Source organism: Rhinolophus sinicus, chromosome 18, assembly GCF_057876585.1.
Source record: "Rhinolophus sinicus isolate RSI-liver-muscle chromosome 18, RSI-T2T, whole genome shotgun sequence".
NCBI classification, from domain to species: domain Eukaryota; kingdom Metazoa; phylum Chordata; class Mammalia; order Chiroptera; family Rhinolophidae; genus Rhinolophus; species Rhinolophus sinicus.
Genome location: NC_142518.1, coordinates 17817677 through 17839666, shown reverse-complemented (window position 1 = coordinate 17839666; position 21990 = coordinate 17817677). Strand labels below are relative to the sequence as shown.

General features: G+C 41.7%; 1 protein-coding gene across 1 annotated transcript; it reads left to right on the top strand.

Moving 5' to 3' along the window:
• The first annotated feature begins 20560 nt into the window (after nucleotides 1-20560).
• Nucleotides 20561-21598, top strand: LOC141569560 (melanoma-associated antigen B5-like). Its single transcript, XM_074323288.2, has one exon. It carries the CDS (start codon nucleotides 20561-20563, stop codon nucleotides 21596-21598), a length of 1038 nt encoding a protein of 345 aa, XP_074179389.2.
• The last annotated feature ends 392 nt before the right edge of the window (nucleotides 21599-21990 follow it).

Below are 21990 nucleotides of genomic sequence, written 5' to 3'. Positions count from 1 at the left end.
AAGACTAAAGACAGCTAGCAAATTGTCTAAGATTGCCCTTCAGTCATGTGAAAATAGGACCAAAACCAAGATTCAAGTGTTTAGAGCTGCTGCTTTTATCCGAGTTACCCCTAGAGAACAATTCAGAAAGGATGGGGAGCGGGGTCTCTGCTAAGCCTTTCTAAGTGCACCTTTCTGAGATGACAATGGCATGGGCATGAACAGGCATGTTTGGAGTCCAAAGGAGTCTTGTGACATGTCGAACAATCAAAGAAATATCCTTTATTTCCAAATTAAATGAGACGTCTAATAGTAGATTTACTTTTCTTTATATGTATTGAAGTTGTTTACATTGTCTTTTTATTTATTGAGGTTGTTTATCATATACAGAGGGTGCCAAAAAATGTATACACATTTTAAGAAAGGAAAAAATTATATTAAAATTGTAATACTCTTACCCTCTGATAACCACTAAACTATTGTCTGTGTCTATGAGTTTTTGTTTCTTCATTTGTTTGTCTTGTTTTTTTGTTGTTTTTAGTTTTATATACCACATATCAGTGAAATCATATGGTTCTCTACTTTTTTGTCTGACTTGTTTCGTTTAGCATTATAATCTCAAGGTCCATCCATGTTGTCAGAAATGGTACTATTTCATCTTCTATTATGGCAGAATAGTATTCCACTGTGTATATATACCACATCTTCTTTATCCATTCATCTACCGAAGGACACTTATACAGATGATGTATTACAGAATTGTACATCTGAAATCTATGTAAATTTATTAACAATTGCCACCCCAATAAACTTTAATAAAAAAATTTGTAATAGTATATACTAATAACGAAAGATGAATACAAGTCATGTATATGCATTTTTTTTGGCACCCCAGGTAGTTCAGAGTATCAGACAGTTTATATTACAAAGAAACAATAGTCCCCTGCTCCCACTATATTTCACAGGCCATACAGACGAGCACTTTCAATCAACAATTATAGCTGGGTTTTGTAAAAAAAAAAAAAAAAGAAAGAAAAAGAAAAGACTCCAGAAGTCTAAACAATATGCTTATTTTGCTACTTCTCGATATTTTCTATGTTATTTATTTATATCCCGCTATGAAAGCTAAGGATTTGGATCATTTGCACCCTACCTCCTCCAAAATGCAATCACACTAATAGTTCTACGGCATAATTTTGGTTATATGAATAACCAGTATTTGCATCATTTTGACTTGCAAATGATATTGATAGCTGACTCACAGACTGCATCATGGATACGTTTCCTTTCTTGCACAACTTTGTTTCTCCCTGTAATTAATAACTGTATTGTTCCTTTTCTTCGTTTTCTATACGCTAATTATCAATTTTCCTCTAAACTCTCCCAAGGGTAAAACTCCTCTCGACTTAGTAAAACACTTGAGCTATTTATCAATTTCCTATACTTGGAGACTCACTCTAAAAGCGTCTGGCCTGCCCCAATCTGGCGAGGTTCCTCCCCAGGCATGCTGCAAGGCTGACCTGGAGAATCCCTTCAGCTCTCTCGTGTTGGATCTCACATATATTCCACTTTTTGTAACAGCAGGTCCTCCAGTAAGATCCTTTCATTGGAATGTTGACGAGATGCCTTAGAAACATAATTCTTGTTTATATCAATTAGCCTGTGGCAAAATTGGTTTCCTTGTAGGTCATTTCACTTAGTCACAGAACTTATACATGCAAGTGAGGACTTACTGTATTCTCTTAAATGATGAAGTCTTATCTACCAACTTTCTGAGAAAGGATGCATGAGAAGTAAATATTATGAGGACCAGGTTGTATGAAAATATCTTGATTATAGATTCACATCTAATTGACAGCTTGGCGAATTTTAGGCTTATATTGTTTTTCCATCTAAAGTTTGAAGGCATGACTTCTAGCTTCCAATACTGCCGTTTAAAAGTCTGAGGAGATTATGATTACTGATCCTTTGTAAGTAATTTGTTTTTTTTCTCTTTACACACTTTTAGAATTCTCTCTTTGTTTCTGGTATTCTGAATTTTTTTTTTTTTCTTTTTTTTTTTTTGATGTGAATCTAATTTCAACCATTGACCTAGGTACTAAGTGAGCTGTTTCAAACTGGAAACTTGCCCTGGGACATTTTTCAAGTCACTTATCTACTATATATCCTCCCCTCCAGTTTCCACTTTTTCTTCTGTACTCATTGTTTGGATAATGGACCACCTAGATCGGACCTGAAATTTTCTTATTTCTTTACTTGACAATTTCCTTCACTTAATCTTTTGGCCCACTTTTCTAGATATTTCTTCAACTTTATCTTGGTGTTCTTTTACTTATATGTCAACAATTATTGAACAATTATCAAGTGCCAGACACTGTTCTGATTGCTGGGGATACAGGAGCTGAACAAAGCAGATGCAAAGATCCCTACCCCTGTGGAGCTGACAGTCTATTGTTTCTATATTCTATTATCATGGAGAAACAAGCAGAATAAGTAAAATATCTAGGATATTAGACAAACAGTAAACAGCATAAGTAGCTTTTGTTATTTTCCTTCTTTTACATGGAAGGAAAGTAAGATAAAGGGAGATTAATAGGATGCTAAACTGAAGAAAAAGTCAAAAAGAAAGGATAAGGTTGGAAAAGGCTGCGTTTTAGATCTGTTGATCAAAAAACGTGGTCTGAAAAGGTGAAATTTGATTAAATACCTTACAGAAGTGAGGGAATGAGGCTCACAGATCTCTGGGGCAAGGATATTCCAGGTAGAAAGAAGAGACACAGTCAATGTCATAAGGAGCAAATGGTTTCCATGTTTGAGGAAGAGCAAGAAATCCAAGGTGAATGGCATGGAATGAATGGGGCAGAAGAGCCACCGAGAGAAAATTCTGGAGCAGGGAGAACGTAGGGCCTTATAGACCTTTCTAAAAACTTCAACTTTTACTCCAGGTTATATAAGAAGTCATTTTCTCAGGATCAGTCTGGTTGCTTTGTTGAAAATTAACTGTACGAAGTGTGATCAAACAAAAAGGTGAATGTTTAAATGAAAACAATTTATAAATAAATAAATAAATAAATAAATAAATAAATAAATAAATAAATGATTTACAAAAGTAAAAGTCACATTGCCATTAATCCCCCTCAAAATACTCCCCCTCGTTTCGAACACACTTATCCCATCATTCTTGCCACCTTCTGAAGCAGTTCTAGAAGTCCTCTTTCATGAGAGTCTACTTCACCCTCCATCATGACAACCCTCCATGTCTCACATCACTTCTGGTATATGGCAATTTCTGTCAAATAAAAACATTACGGTGTGTCTTCATCCACCTTATTCACCGGATCTGGCACCGTGCGACTTCTGGCTCTTCCCCAAAGTCAAAATGACCATGAAAGATAAAGGTTTTGAATCAATTCAGGACACCAAGGCAGCCACGACAGCGCAACTAAAGACACTCATGAAAGAGGTTTTCCAGAACTGCTTCAGAAAGTGGCAAGAAGGATGGGATAAGTGTGTTTGAATCAAGGGGGAGGGTTTGAGGGGCATTAATGGCAATGTGTCTTTTACTGTAATATTTTTTTTATTTAAACATTCACCATATTTTTTGATCACACCTCATAAGTTTCTCTTCCAGGTAATGGTGTACTAGAAAATTTAACCAAATCTCCCTGCTGAGAAAAATAGGGGCCCTCTGTTTTCCTTCTCCTGAGACTAAAACCCCAGAACTCTATCAGGGTAGAAGTGTAGCACTGAAGATCTAACTGCTTCTGAAACAGAACTGCATCCAATACTCCCATTTTCAACCCCTCCTTCGTCCTTCACTTTCAGAGGTGTCACTAATCCCTTAGAGCTTTGGGGGCCCAGAGAGGTAGATATGTTGGTTTCTCAACTTCCCCCTTTGTCAAGTAAGGATGCAATTTGGCTCTCTCAGACCAACAACAGGTCAGTTACCACCATCCTGCTTTCCAGTTGCCAACATTTTGCTGTATGCATCATATATGCTATTCTCTTTGTCTTTGTGGTTTTATTTTTCTCTTTCCTCTCATTTTATAAGGACTTCACAGGGACCAAAAAAATGTATGTTCACTCTTTCATTTTAAACAAAAGTTGAAATATAGCACTTCTGCACTTACAAACAAAAAACTCCCAAAGAGCCAAAATAAAGTATAAGTTAGCAAGCAGTCAAGGATGCAGTCTCTGAAGCCAGGACTACTGATTTCAAAAACATCTTTGAAAAAGTTATTTCACCTCTCTGTCCCACGGTCTGTTTATTTGTAAGATAAAAATAAACAAACAAATAAAAAAAAAACCTGCCCTAAACATGTTGTGATTATAATACAAATTAATACAAATTCATTTGCCTGCCACGTGGGAAGAGTTCAACAAATCTTAGTTGTTATTAGCTATCTCACTAAATCTGTGTACGTGCCCTCATAATACCAAGGGGGGAAAAATTGAACATTTTGCAGTAAGCTTCTGCAAAAACATTTGTTTCACATAAAAAACAACCCACTGAAATATATCCAATATATGTGGAATTGTTCTCAATCTTTCTATTTATTTGCTCCTCATTTTTTCTTCTTTCATCTGTTCCAATTTGCTGGCCCCATATTGATTCCCAGTTTTTTTCTAGTAACACATTAGGCAATTTATGAATCTGTTACTTTGGCAATAGTTGGCTTCTCCTATTAGTCTCCTATTCCCATTCACTATAGGTTTCCCATCAGTTAGGACCCAATTCAACCTCTGGGTCTTCCTAACTTCTCCTGGGTCTGTATCAGAACATTAGCAGTTAAGTCATGGACGCTTTCAGCCCCTATTCTTTTCTTACTGCTAGCTTAGCACTGGGGCTCTCTATTTTTACCTCTTATGCATGCTCGCCATCAAAGGATATGTTTTCCTTTGTTATTATCAGAAGCCAGTAAATAGAAACCATTCACTTTATATGTTTTGAAAGAAATAATTAATTTTATACCATCATTTTCCTGACATTTGATAAAGCCAGGGGATTTTCAGAGCTCTTCAAGTTACTAAAGTGAATCCCAACTGTGAAATTTCTTCTCTAGATTTCCACTTTGGTTGCCCAAATTCCGGGATTGCAGCATCGCTCTCTAATCTGGCCACTGATGCACAGGCAGAAAATGGCATCAAAGCCAATCTTAATAACCTTCCTGGTTCATGCAAGTATTTTAATAAATGATATTTTTATGCCTTTCTCTGCAGGAGCAAATCATTATATACTGAATTTTATTTTCCAATTATTCAATCATATTTCTAATTATTCATTTATGTACATATGTTATCTATATGTGTGTATACTTAATTGTGTGTGTGTGCGTGTGTATGTGTGTGCTTTAAAATGGCTTGAAGGAAAAGTAATACATACAAAGTTCATTCTTAAAAATGGGTGGTTTTATATCTATTATATGTCTGAATTGAGATCTTGGCTTTGATCTTCCATGACTAACCAGTTTAGAAACCTCTCTATACCTATATGTTGTTTACCCTTTTATTGGTGGGTGCCATACATTTTTTTCCAACTCTCTGGTTTGGCTCATTTTAGCAACTCCTAAATTGGATGCCACTGAAAATAACTTTCATCAGAAACTTTGAGACCTCTTTTTCATAGGTCAGAAGTTGAATCCTACTTAGATCAGAATGACTTGCTAGACTGACAGGTCAGAGATTCATTGGCTCTGCTCTAAGCAGACCTCATTCTTTTGCTTTTGAGCTAGAAAACATCGGGGTTACTATAAATTCTCCTGAGCAGATTAAAAGATTAAGTGGGAAATTTTTATTCTTTTTCTCTATTTATATTAGTTTATTCAAATCTATAACACGTTGGTGTGGGGAGGGAATATAAAAATGCAATGTCTTAGATTTTTAGTTTCCTTCTCTGCACATTTTGAGGAGTAAATGAAATCATTTATATGAAACCACTTGGTAAACTTGAAAAATGCTATATGAATATAAGGAAGTATTACCTTCTCAGATATAGAGCATTTTCTTCAACCAAATTATAATTTGACTGATAATGTTGGTTAGAGAAGCAAAAATGATCATAAATCTAAGCCTACTGGGTTTGGAGAAAGGTAAAAGATGGCTCATGATTTAAGTTAAATGGCTCAAACATCTGGGTCATTGAGAAATTGTCCTTTCAGTTGAGTGACAAATATTAGAATATGAGGAAACTTTATGTTCATTAAGTATCCAGCATCACTGTACCTATTCCATATATGAAACCTGACCCTCCGGTTATTCCTTCAAACACAATTTGCAAACTTTTATCATTATGTACATGACATAATCAGAGTATCCCTAAATACATCATGAGATGTGGATGAAACATCTTTTGAAATTAATAAATTAAGTGAAAAGAACTATTAACTGCTCTGTCTGTGTTAAACAAATGTTTAAAGTACAATATGGGGTTGTCAAACTAAGGTCCATGGGTAAGATCCAGCCTGCCACCTCTTTTTATAAATACAGTTTTATTGGAACATAGCCATGCTCGTTCATTCACATATGGTCTATGGCCACTGTTGTATTACAACAGCAAAGTTGAATACTTACGACAGAAAGGGTATAGCCCACAAAGCCAGAAATACGAGGTGTGATAAAAAAGTATGGTGAATGTTTAAATTAAAAAAAAAAAAAAAAAGGAATTACAGTAAAAGACACATTGTCATTAACCCCCCTCAAAATACTCCCCCTCGCTTTGAACACACTTATCCTATCATTCTTGCCACTTTCTGACGCAGTTCCAGAAGTCCTCTTTCATGAGTGTCTTTAATCACGCTGTTGTGGCTGCCTCGATGTCCTGAATCGATTCAAAACATTTACTTTTCATGGTCATTTTGACTTTGGGGAAGAGCCAGAAGTCACACGGTGCCAGATCCGGTGAATAAGGTGGATGAGGACACACTATAATATGTTTATTTAACAGAAACTGCCATACCAGAAGCGATGTATGTCAGAGTGTTGTCATGATGGAGGATGAAACCGTCTGCCCATTTCTCAGGCTGTTTTCTACACATATCATTTCTTAAATGCTCTAATAAGCCCTTATAATATTCAGAGTTCACCATAGTGTTCCTGGGCACAAACTCAGTTCGCACAATTCCATAAAGGTCTAAAAACACATTAACATTACCTTGATGGCACTTGGCAGCAGCATTCACTGTATTTTTTTTTTTTATCACACCTCGTATTATGTGGCTCTTTACTGAAAAAGTTTGCTGGCCCCTTGTATTTCAAAATTCTAGCATATCTACTAAAATCCTAACCCTATATCATAGCTTTAGTAAAGAAACCTCTTTCATGGCATGGACTTTCTATCAGGGATGGAGGAATTAATTGAGATAATTAATTACTTAATTGCTGAAGAAGCTTTTTTCATTTGAGTTACCTTGAGAATACAAAGGTATTGTTTGTTTGCTTCAGTTTTCTGCGTCTGATGTTGAATATAAAGGACACTAGAGCCTCCACAGAAAGTAAGAGTCATTTTGAAAACGGAATAGCTCTCTCTTAAACAGAAAGACCAGTTTTGTAGGCTAACTCTCAATAGAAGAATGAGCTTTAATAATTTTTCATCTACGCACTATAAATAATAAATTTGAGCTTGATGAAATGATACATAGTATAAGCAAACATGTGACAAATATTTTCTTGACAACAGAAAGTACAAATTTAGTAACCATAATTTATAGCTATTGAAGAATTACCATGAGGTCCATGATTTCTAAGTATCAGTTTATATGTCTTTGATCTTATTTCTTACTGTATATATTGGTCATCTATTGTTGCATAACATATTACCCCCAAAACTTTGCCACCGAAAATAGCAATAACTATCTACTATTGCGCATGTTTCTGTGGGTCAAGAATTCAGGAATGTCTTAGCTGGTGGTTCTGACTCCAAGTGTCTCATGAGGTTACAGTCAGAATGTCGGCCAGGACTACAGTCACCTGAAGGCTCGACTGGGGCTGGAGGATCCACTTCTAAAATACTTTACTCCCATGTCTGGATTTCACTAATATTCCCACAAAGTCCTACCAGCTTCCATCCATTGCCTAGTTCCAAAGCCACTCGCATATTTAGGTTTTTGTTATGGGAGCACTCTACTTCCAGATATCAAGATCTATACTAATTACTGTGTAAAAAACTTAGGAGTTTAAAACAACAAACCTTATTATCTTATACAATTTCTGTGGGTCAGGAATCTGGGCATGGCTTAGGTAGATGGTTCTGGCTCAAAGTCTTTCATTAGGATGTTGGGCAGGGTTGTAGTCATCAGAGGGCTTGACTAGGGCTGAGAGATTTGCTTCCAAAGGTCCTCATTTACATGCCTGATTATCTGAGTATCCTCATGATATGGTGGTTGGCTTCCCCAAAGATAGTGATCCAAGAGAAAGGGCAGGGCAGAAGTTACATGTCTTTCCTGACCTACCCTTGAAAGTCACACCTGGTCATTTCCACAATATTCTCTTTGATATACACAGATCAACCTTATTTAGTGTGGAGATGAGAATAATGAAGGGCCATAATAGAGGCTGGCCACCACACCATAGTTATAAGTTCATTTATTCCTTATAGTAACTTTAAAGAGTTTAATATAAGTCTATATTTCCTTACTTGCAATCGCAAAATCCATTAGGCCCTGAAAACAAAGGTTTTCCTTATACTTCTATTGCCAGCCAAACTTTACCCAACCTAAACTCATTTGTCACAAAAACCTGGTCTAAACAGATAAAGCTAATTATAGTCTCTTTATCCCACTTGGTATGAACATTTCTACAGTTTATTGCACAAATGCATTTGATTGGGTGGTATAATCCCAGACTCTCTTGGAATGTTAAGTAATATAAAATATCTGAACCATATTATTTATTTTTCTAAACTAAAAAATAGTGAAGTCCAAAAGACATCTGGCTCCAATGATTTGAGATAGTTTAACTTTAACAGAAAGAAATGCTGATCTGTTGTGCTTCACTATTGATTTTATGAGAACTCTTCTGATGCTGGAGGCCATATATAACTTGTTACAATTCTCCTGGAGACATCAATACATGAATAACCAAAGAAGAAACAGTTCATCTCTTAATTGGTGGTTTAAAAGACTATATCTAGGAGATGAGAACCAACACCCTCTCACTCTCTACTCTCTCCTCCCATCACCATTGTCTAATCCTCACTTTCCTTTTTTCTCTGATTTTCTGTTTCTTCTTTTACCTATACAGTTTTGTTCTTCCATGTTCACCTGCCATTCTTTCCTTGACATTTCCAAAACACAATAATTATCCCCAAAGAAAGTGTTAACAAAAAAATATATATATGTCTGTGGCTGCCAATAACTAAACTAGTACATGAGCATATTTAACTGTCTAATCTCATAGCAAAGGCTACTCTGTGTTCTCTGGGTCCACCTCTGACTTCACCCAGAGCTGCAATAGACAATTCATAGGTACACTGACAGATTCTCACTTAAACCACCCAAGTTCCTCTGCTTCTATGCCTGGAGGGCTTATTCAGCGATGGAGCTTGGGCAGCCTGGAAGTGTCAGCGATTTAATATCTCCAACCAGTGACAAATGGAAGTTGGTGGATAAACGCTCAGCGGCTTAAAAACAAGGTTTATTTCTCACTTACTCTAAGTCTGCTGCAGGTCCAGGGTAGCTGTCCCTCATGGGGTGACTTCGTATCATACCTCCACATGACATGTGCCTCCAGTCACCAATGCAGGGAGAGAAGAAGAGTCCTGACAAAAAGCGTGTAAATGCTTTCAGAAAGTGAAGGACATTGCTGCTATTCACATTTTATTAGCCAAAGCATGTCATGTGACCACACCAAACTTCAAGGGGGCAGATAAATACAATCCTCCCATGTTCCCCATCAGAGAAAGGTACTGGATGTCAAGAAACAGGAGCAATGCTAGCCACACGTACTGTGTGCCTCCCTTTGCAACTTGCATTTTCTGAATGTACTTTTGAGATCTGTCCATGTTAATGCTTGTAGGTTTAGTTAATTCCTTTTCATTGTTGTCCAAGATTCTATTGTATGACTGTATCATAATACATTTTCTTCTACTGATGGTTTTTTAGGTTATTCCCAATTTTTTCTTAAAAGATTGTTATGAATATTTTACATATGTAACACAAATTTCTCTAGGGTGCTATCCTATTTTATGAGGAGGTCCATGTTGAATTGTAGGGAGGGAGGGACCAAGAGATGCTTGAACCACTTGGCGTATAGGCCTATCACATAAAGTCCAGGGATGTATAAAAATCAAAGACAAAGACAACACCACATATACTGTCTATTCATGTTTGTTCTACAGAAACAAAGCGGTATGATTTCCAGTGTGCTTTTCTTTCTCCATTAAACATAATGAAAAGCCAAGGTTGTTGACAATTCATCATTTAGCTAACAAATGCCAAAATCAGATATTCTAGGAATTTTCTGCCTCCTATTCAAACTCTATTGAAAATTGAGAGCAACTGCAATTTAATATTACTAAGAGAAGACACACCTTTGAAGCCTTCTGCAAAATGTCAAGACGAGTGAAGTGTCTGACAAGACAAAAAAGATGAATCAACTACAATGCTGTTCAGTTTAGAGTGAAAGAACCCAGTGATAATGCCATAAAATATTTCCCTAGAACAAAACGTGCTAGGGGAAAAGTTGATGCGATGGAAGGAGGGGGGAAAAAGTCCTCTTTCTAAAAGTCGAGGACAGGGACAAAATAATAATAAAAATTTAATTGAGTGAGACTAACTTTGCAACAATATTGAACAGGAAGGTCAGCAACATAATTGCTTACGTGTAGTTGGACTTAATGTTAGAACTGTGAAATTTTTCATAGTGCCTTCCACTCAAGGTGAATGGACAGCTTTGTCTCTAAGTCATTTTTACTCAATGGCACCTCCTGCTTAGTCTTTCCTTTCTCTTTATGTTTAGCTGACCTATCATTTCTGACATCTTTTTAAAAATCATGAAAAAAGTAAGGTTCCTTTTACACACTGCTAAAAACTCACTCTGTAACACGTGCGAGAAATGCCTGTTAACTCAAACCACCTAAAATTCTGAAATATTTTAATGGAAGAAATCATTTGTTCTTTTCAATCCCTGCTCATAAATGATGAGATTACCAATGCAAGTTCATTCTTTTCATAAGCTACCCTGGAATGAAGTAAAGAGAGATGATTTGTCTAAATACAGAATTTACACACACCCTGTTTTTACTTTCAATGAGCAATGTTTGTGACCGCCATTTAACAAAGAAAACACAGGAAGATTAAAGAAAAAAATTTAAAAACAGAATTTTAGGATTATTGCTGACAGATCCCTCCCTAACATTTTTAGGATTGAGGCAACAGTATAGATGGAGACTCGCTTATCAGATGTTTTTGTAACAGCCTAGAAGCCCAGGTTTCAACTTAGAATTCTGGGAGTCATTGAGGGAAAACATGGATACATGGGAAAGCTTGCGGCCTACTCTTTTCTTTCCTCTGACTTCTGCCCCCTACCTGTGGCAAATCTGCAGACATGTGTGTGGACACCCTAGCTTGCACACCCCAGCCTACCCCAACTTTCCCCCCAGTCACCCTTTGGCTACTCCGTGGGCCTCCATAGGTGCATGCTGGTGTTATCATCTGCTCTTGAGAGGATGGAGTTGGGAAAGATGACCATACAGACTTTCAATGCAGGTATAGAACTCTTTGAACAGGCACTCTGCGGTCCAGGGTAGCTGGAGCATGGTATATATGAGGGAGTGCAATTTCTGAGTAGGCACGTCCCCCTGGGCCCACAGACTCCTCTCCCCATGAGACAGGGTACAGCTGAAGAAAGACCAGAGTGGAGCCCTGTAAATTGTGGGGCCCAGTTCAGTCTTAGCAAGCCTAAAGCCAATACTGATTAATGAAATTATTTTAAGGAAATTGGCTATTAAGTAAGGACTACATATACAAAATTGTCTTAGTGAGAGCTTCATTCAGGATAATAGTGCTAGCCTGCATGGGGTTGAAAAGTTAAAGCAGGTGATAAAAGATTTGTAAGAGGTTTGCCTGAAGAGAGAGAGACGGATTGTGTGATATTTCAAAGGAGATGATGGGAGAAAAGAATGCTCTTATATCTAAAGAAAGAAACAGAATGAGGGCAGAGGACTCTTCTTATATTATGTATTTCTTTTTATTATACCTAGTCTCCCTCTCATTGACTCATTTCAATCACAATGAAGCTTTAAAAGACCTGCTGTACTGTAGCACTCAGACAATGACAAAAAGGGGACAAAGAGAATGTCAATATAAGAGTTCCCATCGTCAGTAGTTTTGGAACCTGTTTGAGAAAACCAGACACTTAAATGCATCAGCAATAGAACAGAGTGAGGTAGTTGGTGTTCAAGCACTAAAACATAGAGTACATGTGTTCAGGAAAGGTAGATAGAGCCAATGCAAAGTGGCCAGGAAAAGGCTGCTTCAATTTCAATACAGTCTTGTCAGAATTAATAAGATTTTATGGTTTCTGGAAAAAATATCTTTGTTGCTCAAGAGCAGTTTCTCAATGTTCACTTCCTAGTTCTACTCCAAGTCATTTCTATTAAAATAAAAATAAATCAGACAGACAATCTATCCAAGTCAGGAACAGAGATGAAGATTAAATATATATTTCTTATTATAAATCACAGTATCACAGGGACCAATGGATTCATCAAGAATAGAGTGATGTAAGCAACATGGTGACACGAGAGGACCTTCAAGTTTCTCCCCTTGAAGTTACAACAAGTTGGACAGCTAAAATTCAACAAAGGATTCCCTTCCTAACATACAAACATATCTGAAACATCCAGCATGGAGACATCTGAAGGAGGGTTTATCGGAACAAACAGGGGAGATAGGACAGGGGAAGACAGAGATGGGAGCCATAGACGCAGTCTGGTGCTTGCCATGGCCCCAGCAGAGTGACAGTAGTGAAGGGTCAGGGTGCAACCCCCACGGGGCAAATCAGAGGGGCAGAGACACCAATCGGGCTGGGGTGGCTGGCACACACTGAGGCTGAGCCCTGGCTCAGGGGTAGAGAAGAAGTGCAAAGGGTGGCAGTGCTCTACACCCCAGCATCACATGACAAAGGAAGCTACAGACTTGGGAATCCACCTATCCCATCCTCCTGCAGCAACCCAGGCAGTAAAACTCTGACTCAGCAGATCACGAAAGGGCAGCAACAACTTTCCAGCCTAAGAGTCTGTCCTCATTGTGGCTAAGCCCACTAAAACGAACAGAGCTGCAGATGGATGAACGGCTTCCTCCTCCCACCCATTGCAGAGGAGCCTGGTAGAGACAGCAGGGTCAACTGAGACAAAGTGGCTCTGCCGACAGATTCTGGTTACAGGACAGTGGCACTAGGAACACACAAGCCAAAAGACCCATAGCCTGCCCCATGCCACCACTGGGAAGGTGCTCTGAGAATGAGGTGGCCGAGGTTCTAAAGAGGACACCCACCTCCTCGGGGAATAAGGGGCATTTTCAATGGCCAAGGCAACATTGCTCCCACAGAGATCTCAGGAGCCCCAGTCGTGCAGGTAAAAGAAAATAAACACTTGAGCTTCAGCACCACCCACTGGAAAACAAAACAAAGTCCACTACTTATCAACCTGCTAAACAGTTGAGACAAATAGTTTAAAAAAAAAAAAAAAAAGGAGAAGGAAAAGAAGGAGTTTCATTTGCACAAATACCCACGAAGAGAAATAATCTATCAAGCATAATAAAAAATGGAGCTCAGAAAGAAAATGAATTTTTTCTAAAAATTAAACTTGAAGACATGGAAGACTAGGATTTAAATGACAGAGAATTCAAGATTGCAGTTCTGAAAAAACTCAATGAGATACAAGAAAACTCAGAAAATCAATTCAATGAACTCAGAAATAAAATCAATGAACAAAAGGAGTACTTCTCCAAAGAGAGTGAAACTATAAAAAAAAAAAAAAATTAAAAGAAAACTAAACAGAAATTCTGGAGCTGTAGAACTTAATAAATGAAATGAAGAATGAACTAGCGAGCTTAGGAAACAGAGGTGACCAGATGGAGGAAAGAATTAGTGATATTAGAGATATAAATCTAGAAATTACTCAGGTGGAAGAAGAGAGAGCACTGAAAGTTGAAAGAAATGAAAGAACTCTACAAGAACTATCTGACTCCATCAGAAAGAGCAATATAAGAATAATGGGTATACCAGAAGGAGAAGAGAGGGAGAAAAAAACAGAGAGCCTATTCAAACAACAAATCAAAAAGAGCTTCCCAAACCTATGAAAATCACTGGATCCTTGATCCAAGAAGCAAACAGAACACCTAATTATCTCACTCCAAAAACGCCTTCTCCAAGGCACATTATATTAAAGTTGTCAAAAACTAATGACCAAGAATTCTCAAGGCAACCAGGGAAAAAAAGAAAGTAACCTATAAAGGAAATCCCATTAGATTATCATCAGATTTTTACAGCAGAAACCCTAAAAGCTAGGAGAAAGTAGAATCAAATATTTAAACTACTGAAAGACAGAAATTACCAACCAAGAATAACATATTCAGCAAAGTTATCCTTTAGATATAAGGGAGAACTAAAGACTTTTGCGGACACAGAAGGCCTGCATTGCAGGAAATAGAGAATAGGATTATTCTACCTGAAACAAAAAGACAAAAGGATACAAAACAATGAGTCAGATGACTAACAGACAGACAGAAGCAGGAAATGGCAACCCCTATGCCAACCGCAGAATAAGGCATTATACAGTTAAATATAACATAAAGGTAAAACAAGTAAAAACATTGAAAAAGAGAAGGAGAAGACAATTACTACTCTGATTTGGAAAAGAACTACTAGCATAAATAGAGATAATTTGTGACAACAAAAACATAAAACAGAAGGGGGTAAAGGTCTGAATTTGCAAAGGGAAATGGAGATAAAATGCATTCAGAAGAAGAAAAGAACTACTGTATAAATGAAACATATTGTTTTGCATAAACTTAATGGTAACCACCCAGAAAAAATCTAAAACTGAGACACATAAAGAAAGATGAAACACAGGGGAAAAAAATCACAGAATATCAACAAACTAAAGTAACAGACAGAAACAGAGGGGAAAGTAAAGACTGGAGACACAGAACTACCAGAAAACAGAAGATAAAATGGTTATAGGAAATAGTCACATATCAATAATCACACTAAATCGTAAGTGGACTAAACTCAACAATAAAAAGGCAAGGAGTATCTATGAGTCTTTGTTACTTCCTTTGTCTTATTGTCTTGTTGTTTTCAGTTTTATATACCACATATCAGTGAAATTATATGGTTCTCTACTCTGTGCCTTTTTATTGTTGAGCTCAGTCCACTTACATTTAGTGTGATCATTGATATGTGACAATTTTCTATAGCCATTTTATCTTTAACTTTCTGCTAGCTCTGTAACTTTACTAACAATTCTCACCACAATAAACTTTAATTTTTTAAAAAAAGGCACAGACACAGAGTAGCAGATGGGATAAAAAATAAAACCCAACCATATGCTGCCTCCAGGAGACACAAAATGGTGAAACAAAAGTAAAGGCTGGTTAACTCTTAGCCTTATTCTTTGTGCTCTTTTCCTGTACAATTAAATAGTATATACCTGTATTTGCTTAGCTATTTTAAACTGTATGAGAAATTAAATCATAATATATTCAACTTCTTGCTCACTTTTTCCTTTTTCCTCTAGCAATAACCCTCATTGGAGGGTTCTCTGGTAGTACTCGTGATGGTAAGAAAAACAAGACCAGCCAAGCCCATAGAAGTTTAGAGTCTAGCCACAACATAGGTCACATAAGGAAGATGGTGACACATACTCTAAGAAATAAGTAAATGACAAGTAAAAAGAAGGGTTGTAAACAGAGGTTGCAGATGACAGGAATTTATTGTAAAACAAGTGACCAAGGCAGTGTTGGGTTTTGGGAAACTGCCAGTCCTGGGGCGACGGTGTGGGGGCGGAGAGGTCATTTTAAGCCAGGCTGCATGGGGGGCTGGATGATGCTGTGGGAGTGGTGGGCAGGGGCCAGACCCTCAGATAATGGGTCTCACAGGTGAGAGACAAAGACTGGAATGGAAAGGACATCTTAACGGTTACCTTGGAGTGTGGGAGAGCAAGAGAGGAACCTCCACCCGGGGCCAGACTAGAAGGGGCCCTGTGCGCTTGCCCTGGGGCAGAGGATCACAGTGCACAAGCCCAGTGTTTTAGGCATCAGGTGTCCACAGAGTCTAGAAAGAAAACATCAATAAACCTCAAAAGATCAGGGGCTCACAAAACCACTGGGCTCAGCCCCTTCCCTTTGGAAAGTAGATCTATTAGAAGTGAAGTCAGATCAGAGCCTAAGTGTGGCTAGTGAGAGAAAGAAGAGATCGGTGTGTTTCCTCTGATAACACAACACCTGTCGTGGGCCCTCCTCTGCCTTTGCCGCATCTTCCTCACCTCACGTCACTGCTGGAGCATAAAAAGGTCTCTGCTGGGTTTGCAGTAGGGAGACTAACCAAGAGCTTTCAAAGATGTATATAAACCAAAAACAACAAAAGAACAAGACAAACAAATGAGAAACAGAAACTCATAGACACAGACAATAGTTTAGTGGTTACCAGAGGGTAAGGAGGGTGGGGGGTGGGAGATGAGGGTAAGGGGGATCACACATATGGTGATGGAAGGAGAACTGACTCTCGGTAGTGAACACACAATGTAATACAGAAGTGTACACCTGCAATCTATGTAATTTTACTAACAATTGTCACCCCAATAAATTGAAAAAATAATTAAAAAAAAAAAAAAAAAAAAAAAAAGATGTACCATTTCCCAGGAAGCCTTTCATAGAAGACAGGAGTCGCGAGGAAGACTGATGAACGAGGACTGAGGAGACACACCACTTGGTAACTGGAGCGAGACTGGCTTCTGTCTGCTCTCAGACCCAGAAGGCCCGGACAGGGCTGTCGGGCTGAGCATCCCCTCCCTTACTTTCAGGGCTCTCAGGGACAAGTGACCTTTGTCCTATATGGGTGACTTTAAGTTGGAAGAAGGAGCAGTCCCGGGGCCCGTCGTTAGTCAGGTAAGGGTCCCGAGTGAGCATTCGGGTCACACCCCTACCCTGAACAGAGAGGCCCAAGGAGCCTGCATCCTGCTGTCACCCAGGAAGGGCACAGGGAGGACAGCCTCATGTGGCACTCCCGGACCTTCCCTCTCTGGCACCTCAGGAAGTCAGCACCGTGGTCTGTGGCTCTGTGACCCAGGACACTACAGGGACACATTCCATGCCCTGCTAGTATTCAAGGGCAGAGCCCGGAGGGACCACAGGGCACCACAGACCCCAGGGCAGTGAGGTGACACAGAGACTGCCCCAGCCGTCAACCCTGGGATGCCTTGGGCAGGGCTGTCAGACTGACTCGGAGAGAAGGGTGGCAGAATGGAGGGCCTTGGTCTGAGGAGAGAGTCCTCAGGTAAGCCAAGGAAGACGTCCCCGGCCCTGCCAGGAGTCCAGGTGAGGACCCTGAGTCAGGATGTAGGGAACCCTCCACGCTCAGAACTGAGAGACCACAGAGAACCCTGCCCCTGCTGGCTGCCCTGGGATACCTGGGCACTGTTGACAGGATGTGACATACTCACTTCCTCCCGTGGTGTCACAAAGGGGTGAGAGGCTTACTCTAAGGGGTGTGGCCTAAGGCCCGCAGTGGCAGGATCTCTAGGCTTTCCAGAGGCCAACGTGAATACTGTGAGGACGAAGGGAACCACACAGCTCACAGCAGTGGAAACAGGACAGAATTCTCTTCCTTACCTGGCCTCAGGAGTCCGAGACAGGTATGGTCAGAGGCGGAGATCCGCACTTCCTCCTGGGGGTCTCAGGGTGGTGCTGGCCTTAGGAGGAGGGGCAGGCCCAAGGGCTGGGGAGCAATTCTAGGCCAGAATGGGGGTGGAAGCAACCACTGAGGGACCACCACCACTAAATCGCAGGGATGACAAAGAATCTGGTCACATCCCTGGGTTCAGCCCTTGAAGACCCAGGACAGGGCTCTCCTGCTGAAGCTCCCCCAACACTTAGGTCTAGGGCAGGTGAAATCCTTAGTTTGAAGGTGGAGCCACCATTCGACTAAAGGGGTGGGCATACCAGGCCCTATGTGGAGCCAAAGTAAGGGCCCTTATTGAGGACTGAGGACCCCAAAGTGACCGGGACAGAAACTCCCCACTGGGTCTTGGACAGGGGTGACACCCTGAGGATCCCCCTCACTTTCTTCTCATGGGATCCATGAACTCCACCAATTGAATGTTGCCCTTGAACATGAAAAAGGGTCTTCTCAAATGAAAAGACTGACAGCCACTGTCCCGTCAGTATGCTAGAGTCAGAGCACACAGGATGCAGCCTAAAGGGGATGGGCCGATTAGAGCAGGAGCCCTGTGGGAATTTCAAGCGGTGTCCTTGGGGAAAACTGCAAATGTAGCCTTGCTTATCACCACGGTGGTATTTCCATGCCGAGTCAGCATCTCAGAGAGAAGCGGTCTTTGATGTGAGGGTTGTCCTCAGGTCAGCACATGATTGGTGGACCAACACCCACAAGGAGTCAAGGGAAGACACTGACAGAGGACTGCGGGAGTGGTCACCATTCCTGTCAGCCTTGGGCGGCCCCACGCATGGCTGCTTGGCTCGGGTCCCTAAACATTTCCTACCGGGGGTTCTGAGGGACATGAGAGCCTCGGTCCGAGGCAGCTGACTCGGGTGGGCAGGAGGAGTAGCCCAGGACCCGCTGAGTCCAGAAAAGGCTCCCAAGTGGAGGGCCACTCCTGCGGGCCTCTCCCCCACCCTGCAGTCCTCCCCCTTCCACTCCCCTGCCCCACGACCCGCCCAGACCCACGCACATGAAGGGGCCCGGCCCATCTGCCACTGACACAGGCTGCCCAGAGGGAGGCCCTGTCTAAGAGTGAGGCCTTATCCCAGAGCTGCGGGCATAGGGTGAGCCGGAGGAGGCCCTCATGTTGTCTTAGTGTCAGGGTGCGAGGTGACCTAAGGTACAAGTGCGGGGACCTGCCCCGAGAACTGCAACCCCCTTCCCCCCTGAAAACAGGCAGCCACACAGTGCCCGGCCCCACCCGCACCCCAATTCCTGGGAGGCCTCAAAGTGGCAGTTAGTTCCAAAGTCCTTCGCATACCCCGCGGTCTCAGGGAATAAAGGCCTCCATCCGGGATCGGTGGGCTCTGGCTCAGCTCGGCTGAGGGAGAAATCGCAGGCCCCAAAGACTTAAGGTCAGGCCCGAAGTGAGGAGTGAAGGGACCCCAGACCCAGGAACTGGGGCGATGCATATCACCGCCACACATTGCATGCGACGGTCCCAGCGGGTGCAAAACCCCAGGTGTTTTCTCACTTTGTGTCAGTACATCATGGGGGTGGGGGCCCGGGCCTAAGGGCTGGCAGCAGGTCAGCACAGGGAGGATTTCCTGGTCAGTGGAGAGTCAGGGGACGGAGCATGATCACTGCGCGGACCACTCACCCCCAAAACACAGAGAGGACACCTCAGAATCCCTAAGTACTGTCACTCAGGGATCCCCAGGCATTTGTCAGGGAGAAGCACCCCTTAATTCTTCCTCGGGGCATCACAGTGAGTGAAGGCTTTTGTCTGAGTGGTGCAGTCACAGTTCAGCAGAGGGAAGAATCTTAGATACACCCAGACGTTCAAACAGGATTTGAGTGAGACTCGGTGGGAGCATTCATGAGGGGACCTCAACTTGCTCGTGCATCTTTCATTTGAGAGAAGCCAGGCGAATGCAGCCAGAGGAGGCGAAACTCTATTCTTCTGTCAGTTCTTGGGTAGGTGCTGACGTTAGTATGAGATAGGCCCGAAGCAGAGAGAGGAGACCCTGGCTCTAGCTGTGCCAAGGAAGGACACTGAGTGAAGCCTGAGGGACCACCCACCACCCTGAACGTGAGGTGAAGGTAAAGCCAACAGTCAGCAGGAAGGACGTCTCTCAATCCCTACCTGGGACCAGGTGAGCATTCTCAATGAGAACTGACGACTCCAAAAAGTGCAGGACAGAGAGGGCCCCCGAGAGATGTCAGTTTCAGGGGAACTCTCTACGAGAAGCACCGTCTCTCTTCATTCTTGTGGCATGGAGGATTTAAGTGGCAACTCGAGAACCACAGCGGGGAGTGGGGGAGGGGCTTCTTGCCAGTCATTAACATAATCATCCTGAATGTGACCTGAGAGCACTTCCCAAACCCAGGACAAAGGGGTTCCCCTTGACAGGCCCTGCTGTCGCCCCAGTAACATCTAGAAAGGGCTGTGTGGCTCTGTCCTAGGTATGGTCTAAGCTGTTCTACAGGGTTTTCAGCAGACAGGCGATCAGAGAGGAGCCCTCAGATCCTTAAAGAGGGTTCCCAGAGCGCTGACGGCCCTCAGAGCCTTAACGAGGTGCCCTTGGTTAAGGCCGAGGTGGAATCTCCCCGCAAAGGTGCCACACCATCTCGTTCTCCCTCCTCCAGGTGCTGGCATCACCTGCTCTGACCACACCCGTGCCTGCTGTGCCTGACCTGTGTCATAATGCCTCGGCGACGAAAGGGTAAGGCCCGTGCCCGTAAGAAACGCAACCAAACCAGTGCTGACTCCAAGAGGCACAAGAGCGTTCAGGAAGCTGCAGTTGTGGGAGACGAGTCCCCCTCCTGCTCTTCTGTTTTGGAAGGTGATCCTCAAAGGTCATCAGCTACTGAGACAAGTAGCACTTCCCAAGGGTCTTGGAGACCCTCGTCTACCACCATTACCTCTTCAGGTGCTTTAGACACAAGATCTGACAAAGGCGATGAAAGCCAAGATAAGGAACATTCGTGTTCTTCTGAGGTCCCATCTCCAGAGACCTCATGCACTGATCTTCTAGCCACGCAGCTGGATTTGTTGGAGCAATTTCTCCTGTGCAAGTATGAAATGCAAGAGCCCATTCTGAAGGAGGACATGCTGAAGATTGTGGGCGAAATTACCCAAGACCAATTTGCTGATATCCTCAAAACAGCCTCTGATCGTATTGAGGCCGTCTTTGCAGTTGATTTGAAGGAAGTCGATTCAAGCAACCACGTATATGACCTCGTCAGCAAACTGAACCTCCCCAATAATGGGAGGGTGTATGCTGGCAACGGGTTACCAAAGACCGGTCTCGTCATGAGTATCCTAGGTGTGATCTTTATGAAGGGCAACTGTGCCAGCGAGGAGGAGATCTGGAAATTCCTGAATATGCTGGAAGTATACGCTGGGAGGGAGCACCGCATCTACGGGGAGCCCAGGAAGCTTATTAACGCAGAGTTGGTGCAGCTACAGTATCTGGAGTACCGCCAGGTACCTGAAAGCGAACCTGCACGTTATGACTTCCTGTGGGGCCCAAGAGCTCGCGCTGAAACAAGCAAGATGCAAGTCCTGGAATTCTTGGCCAAGGGTTGTGATACAGGCCCTAGTGCTTTCTCACCCTGGTATGAAGAGGCTTTGGTAGATGAAGAGAGAGCACGAGCTATAGAGGCAGAGAGGGCTGCCACTGGTGCCACAGCCGGACGTGATATCACGGCCCTGGTTGCTCTCACCCCTAGTGAAGTCTGAGGATTTTTTCATCATGAAGGTAAAAATAAATAAAAAATTACATCACAAGAGGGACTTCAGTGGAAATGTGAAAGAATCCCACAGTAAAATTTTTCGGAAAATGGAATAGAAAAAATAATAAAACGTCATAAAACTTTCATTTTGGTGACTCCTTTCAGTCTTTTGTTTTGTAAAATTGATTTCTATCTTGATATGCTTAGCGTATTAAAGAATGTAGGAGACAGTAAATCTTAACAAGTTAGACCTCTCACTCACCGTCTCTTCTATTCCCAAAACGTAATTCAGCATCTGCTCTTTGGAAGGCTCTGTGCTAGTAGTGGGGGTGCAGAGATAAAGACCCAGCCTCTGCCCATAGAACTTTGGAAGCTTGGAGCTTCAGTCATGTAAGGAAG

What these genes read in the sequence shown, in the direction of transcription:
- LOC141569560 (XM_074323288.2), top strand. Translation starts at nt 20,561, where the DNA reads ATGCCTCGGCGACGAAAGGGTAAGGCCCGTGCCCGTAAGAAACGCAAC.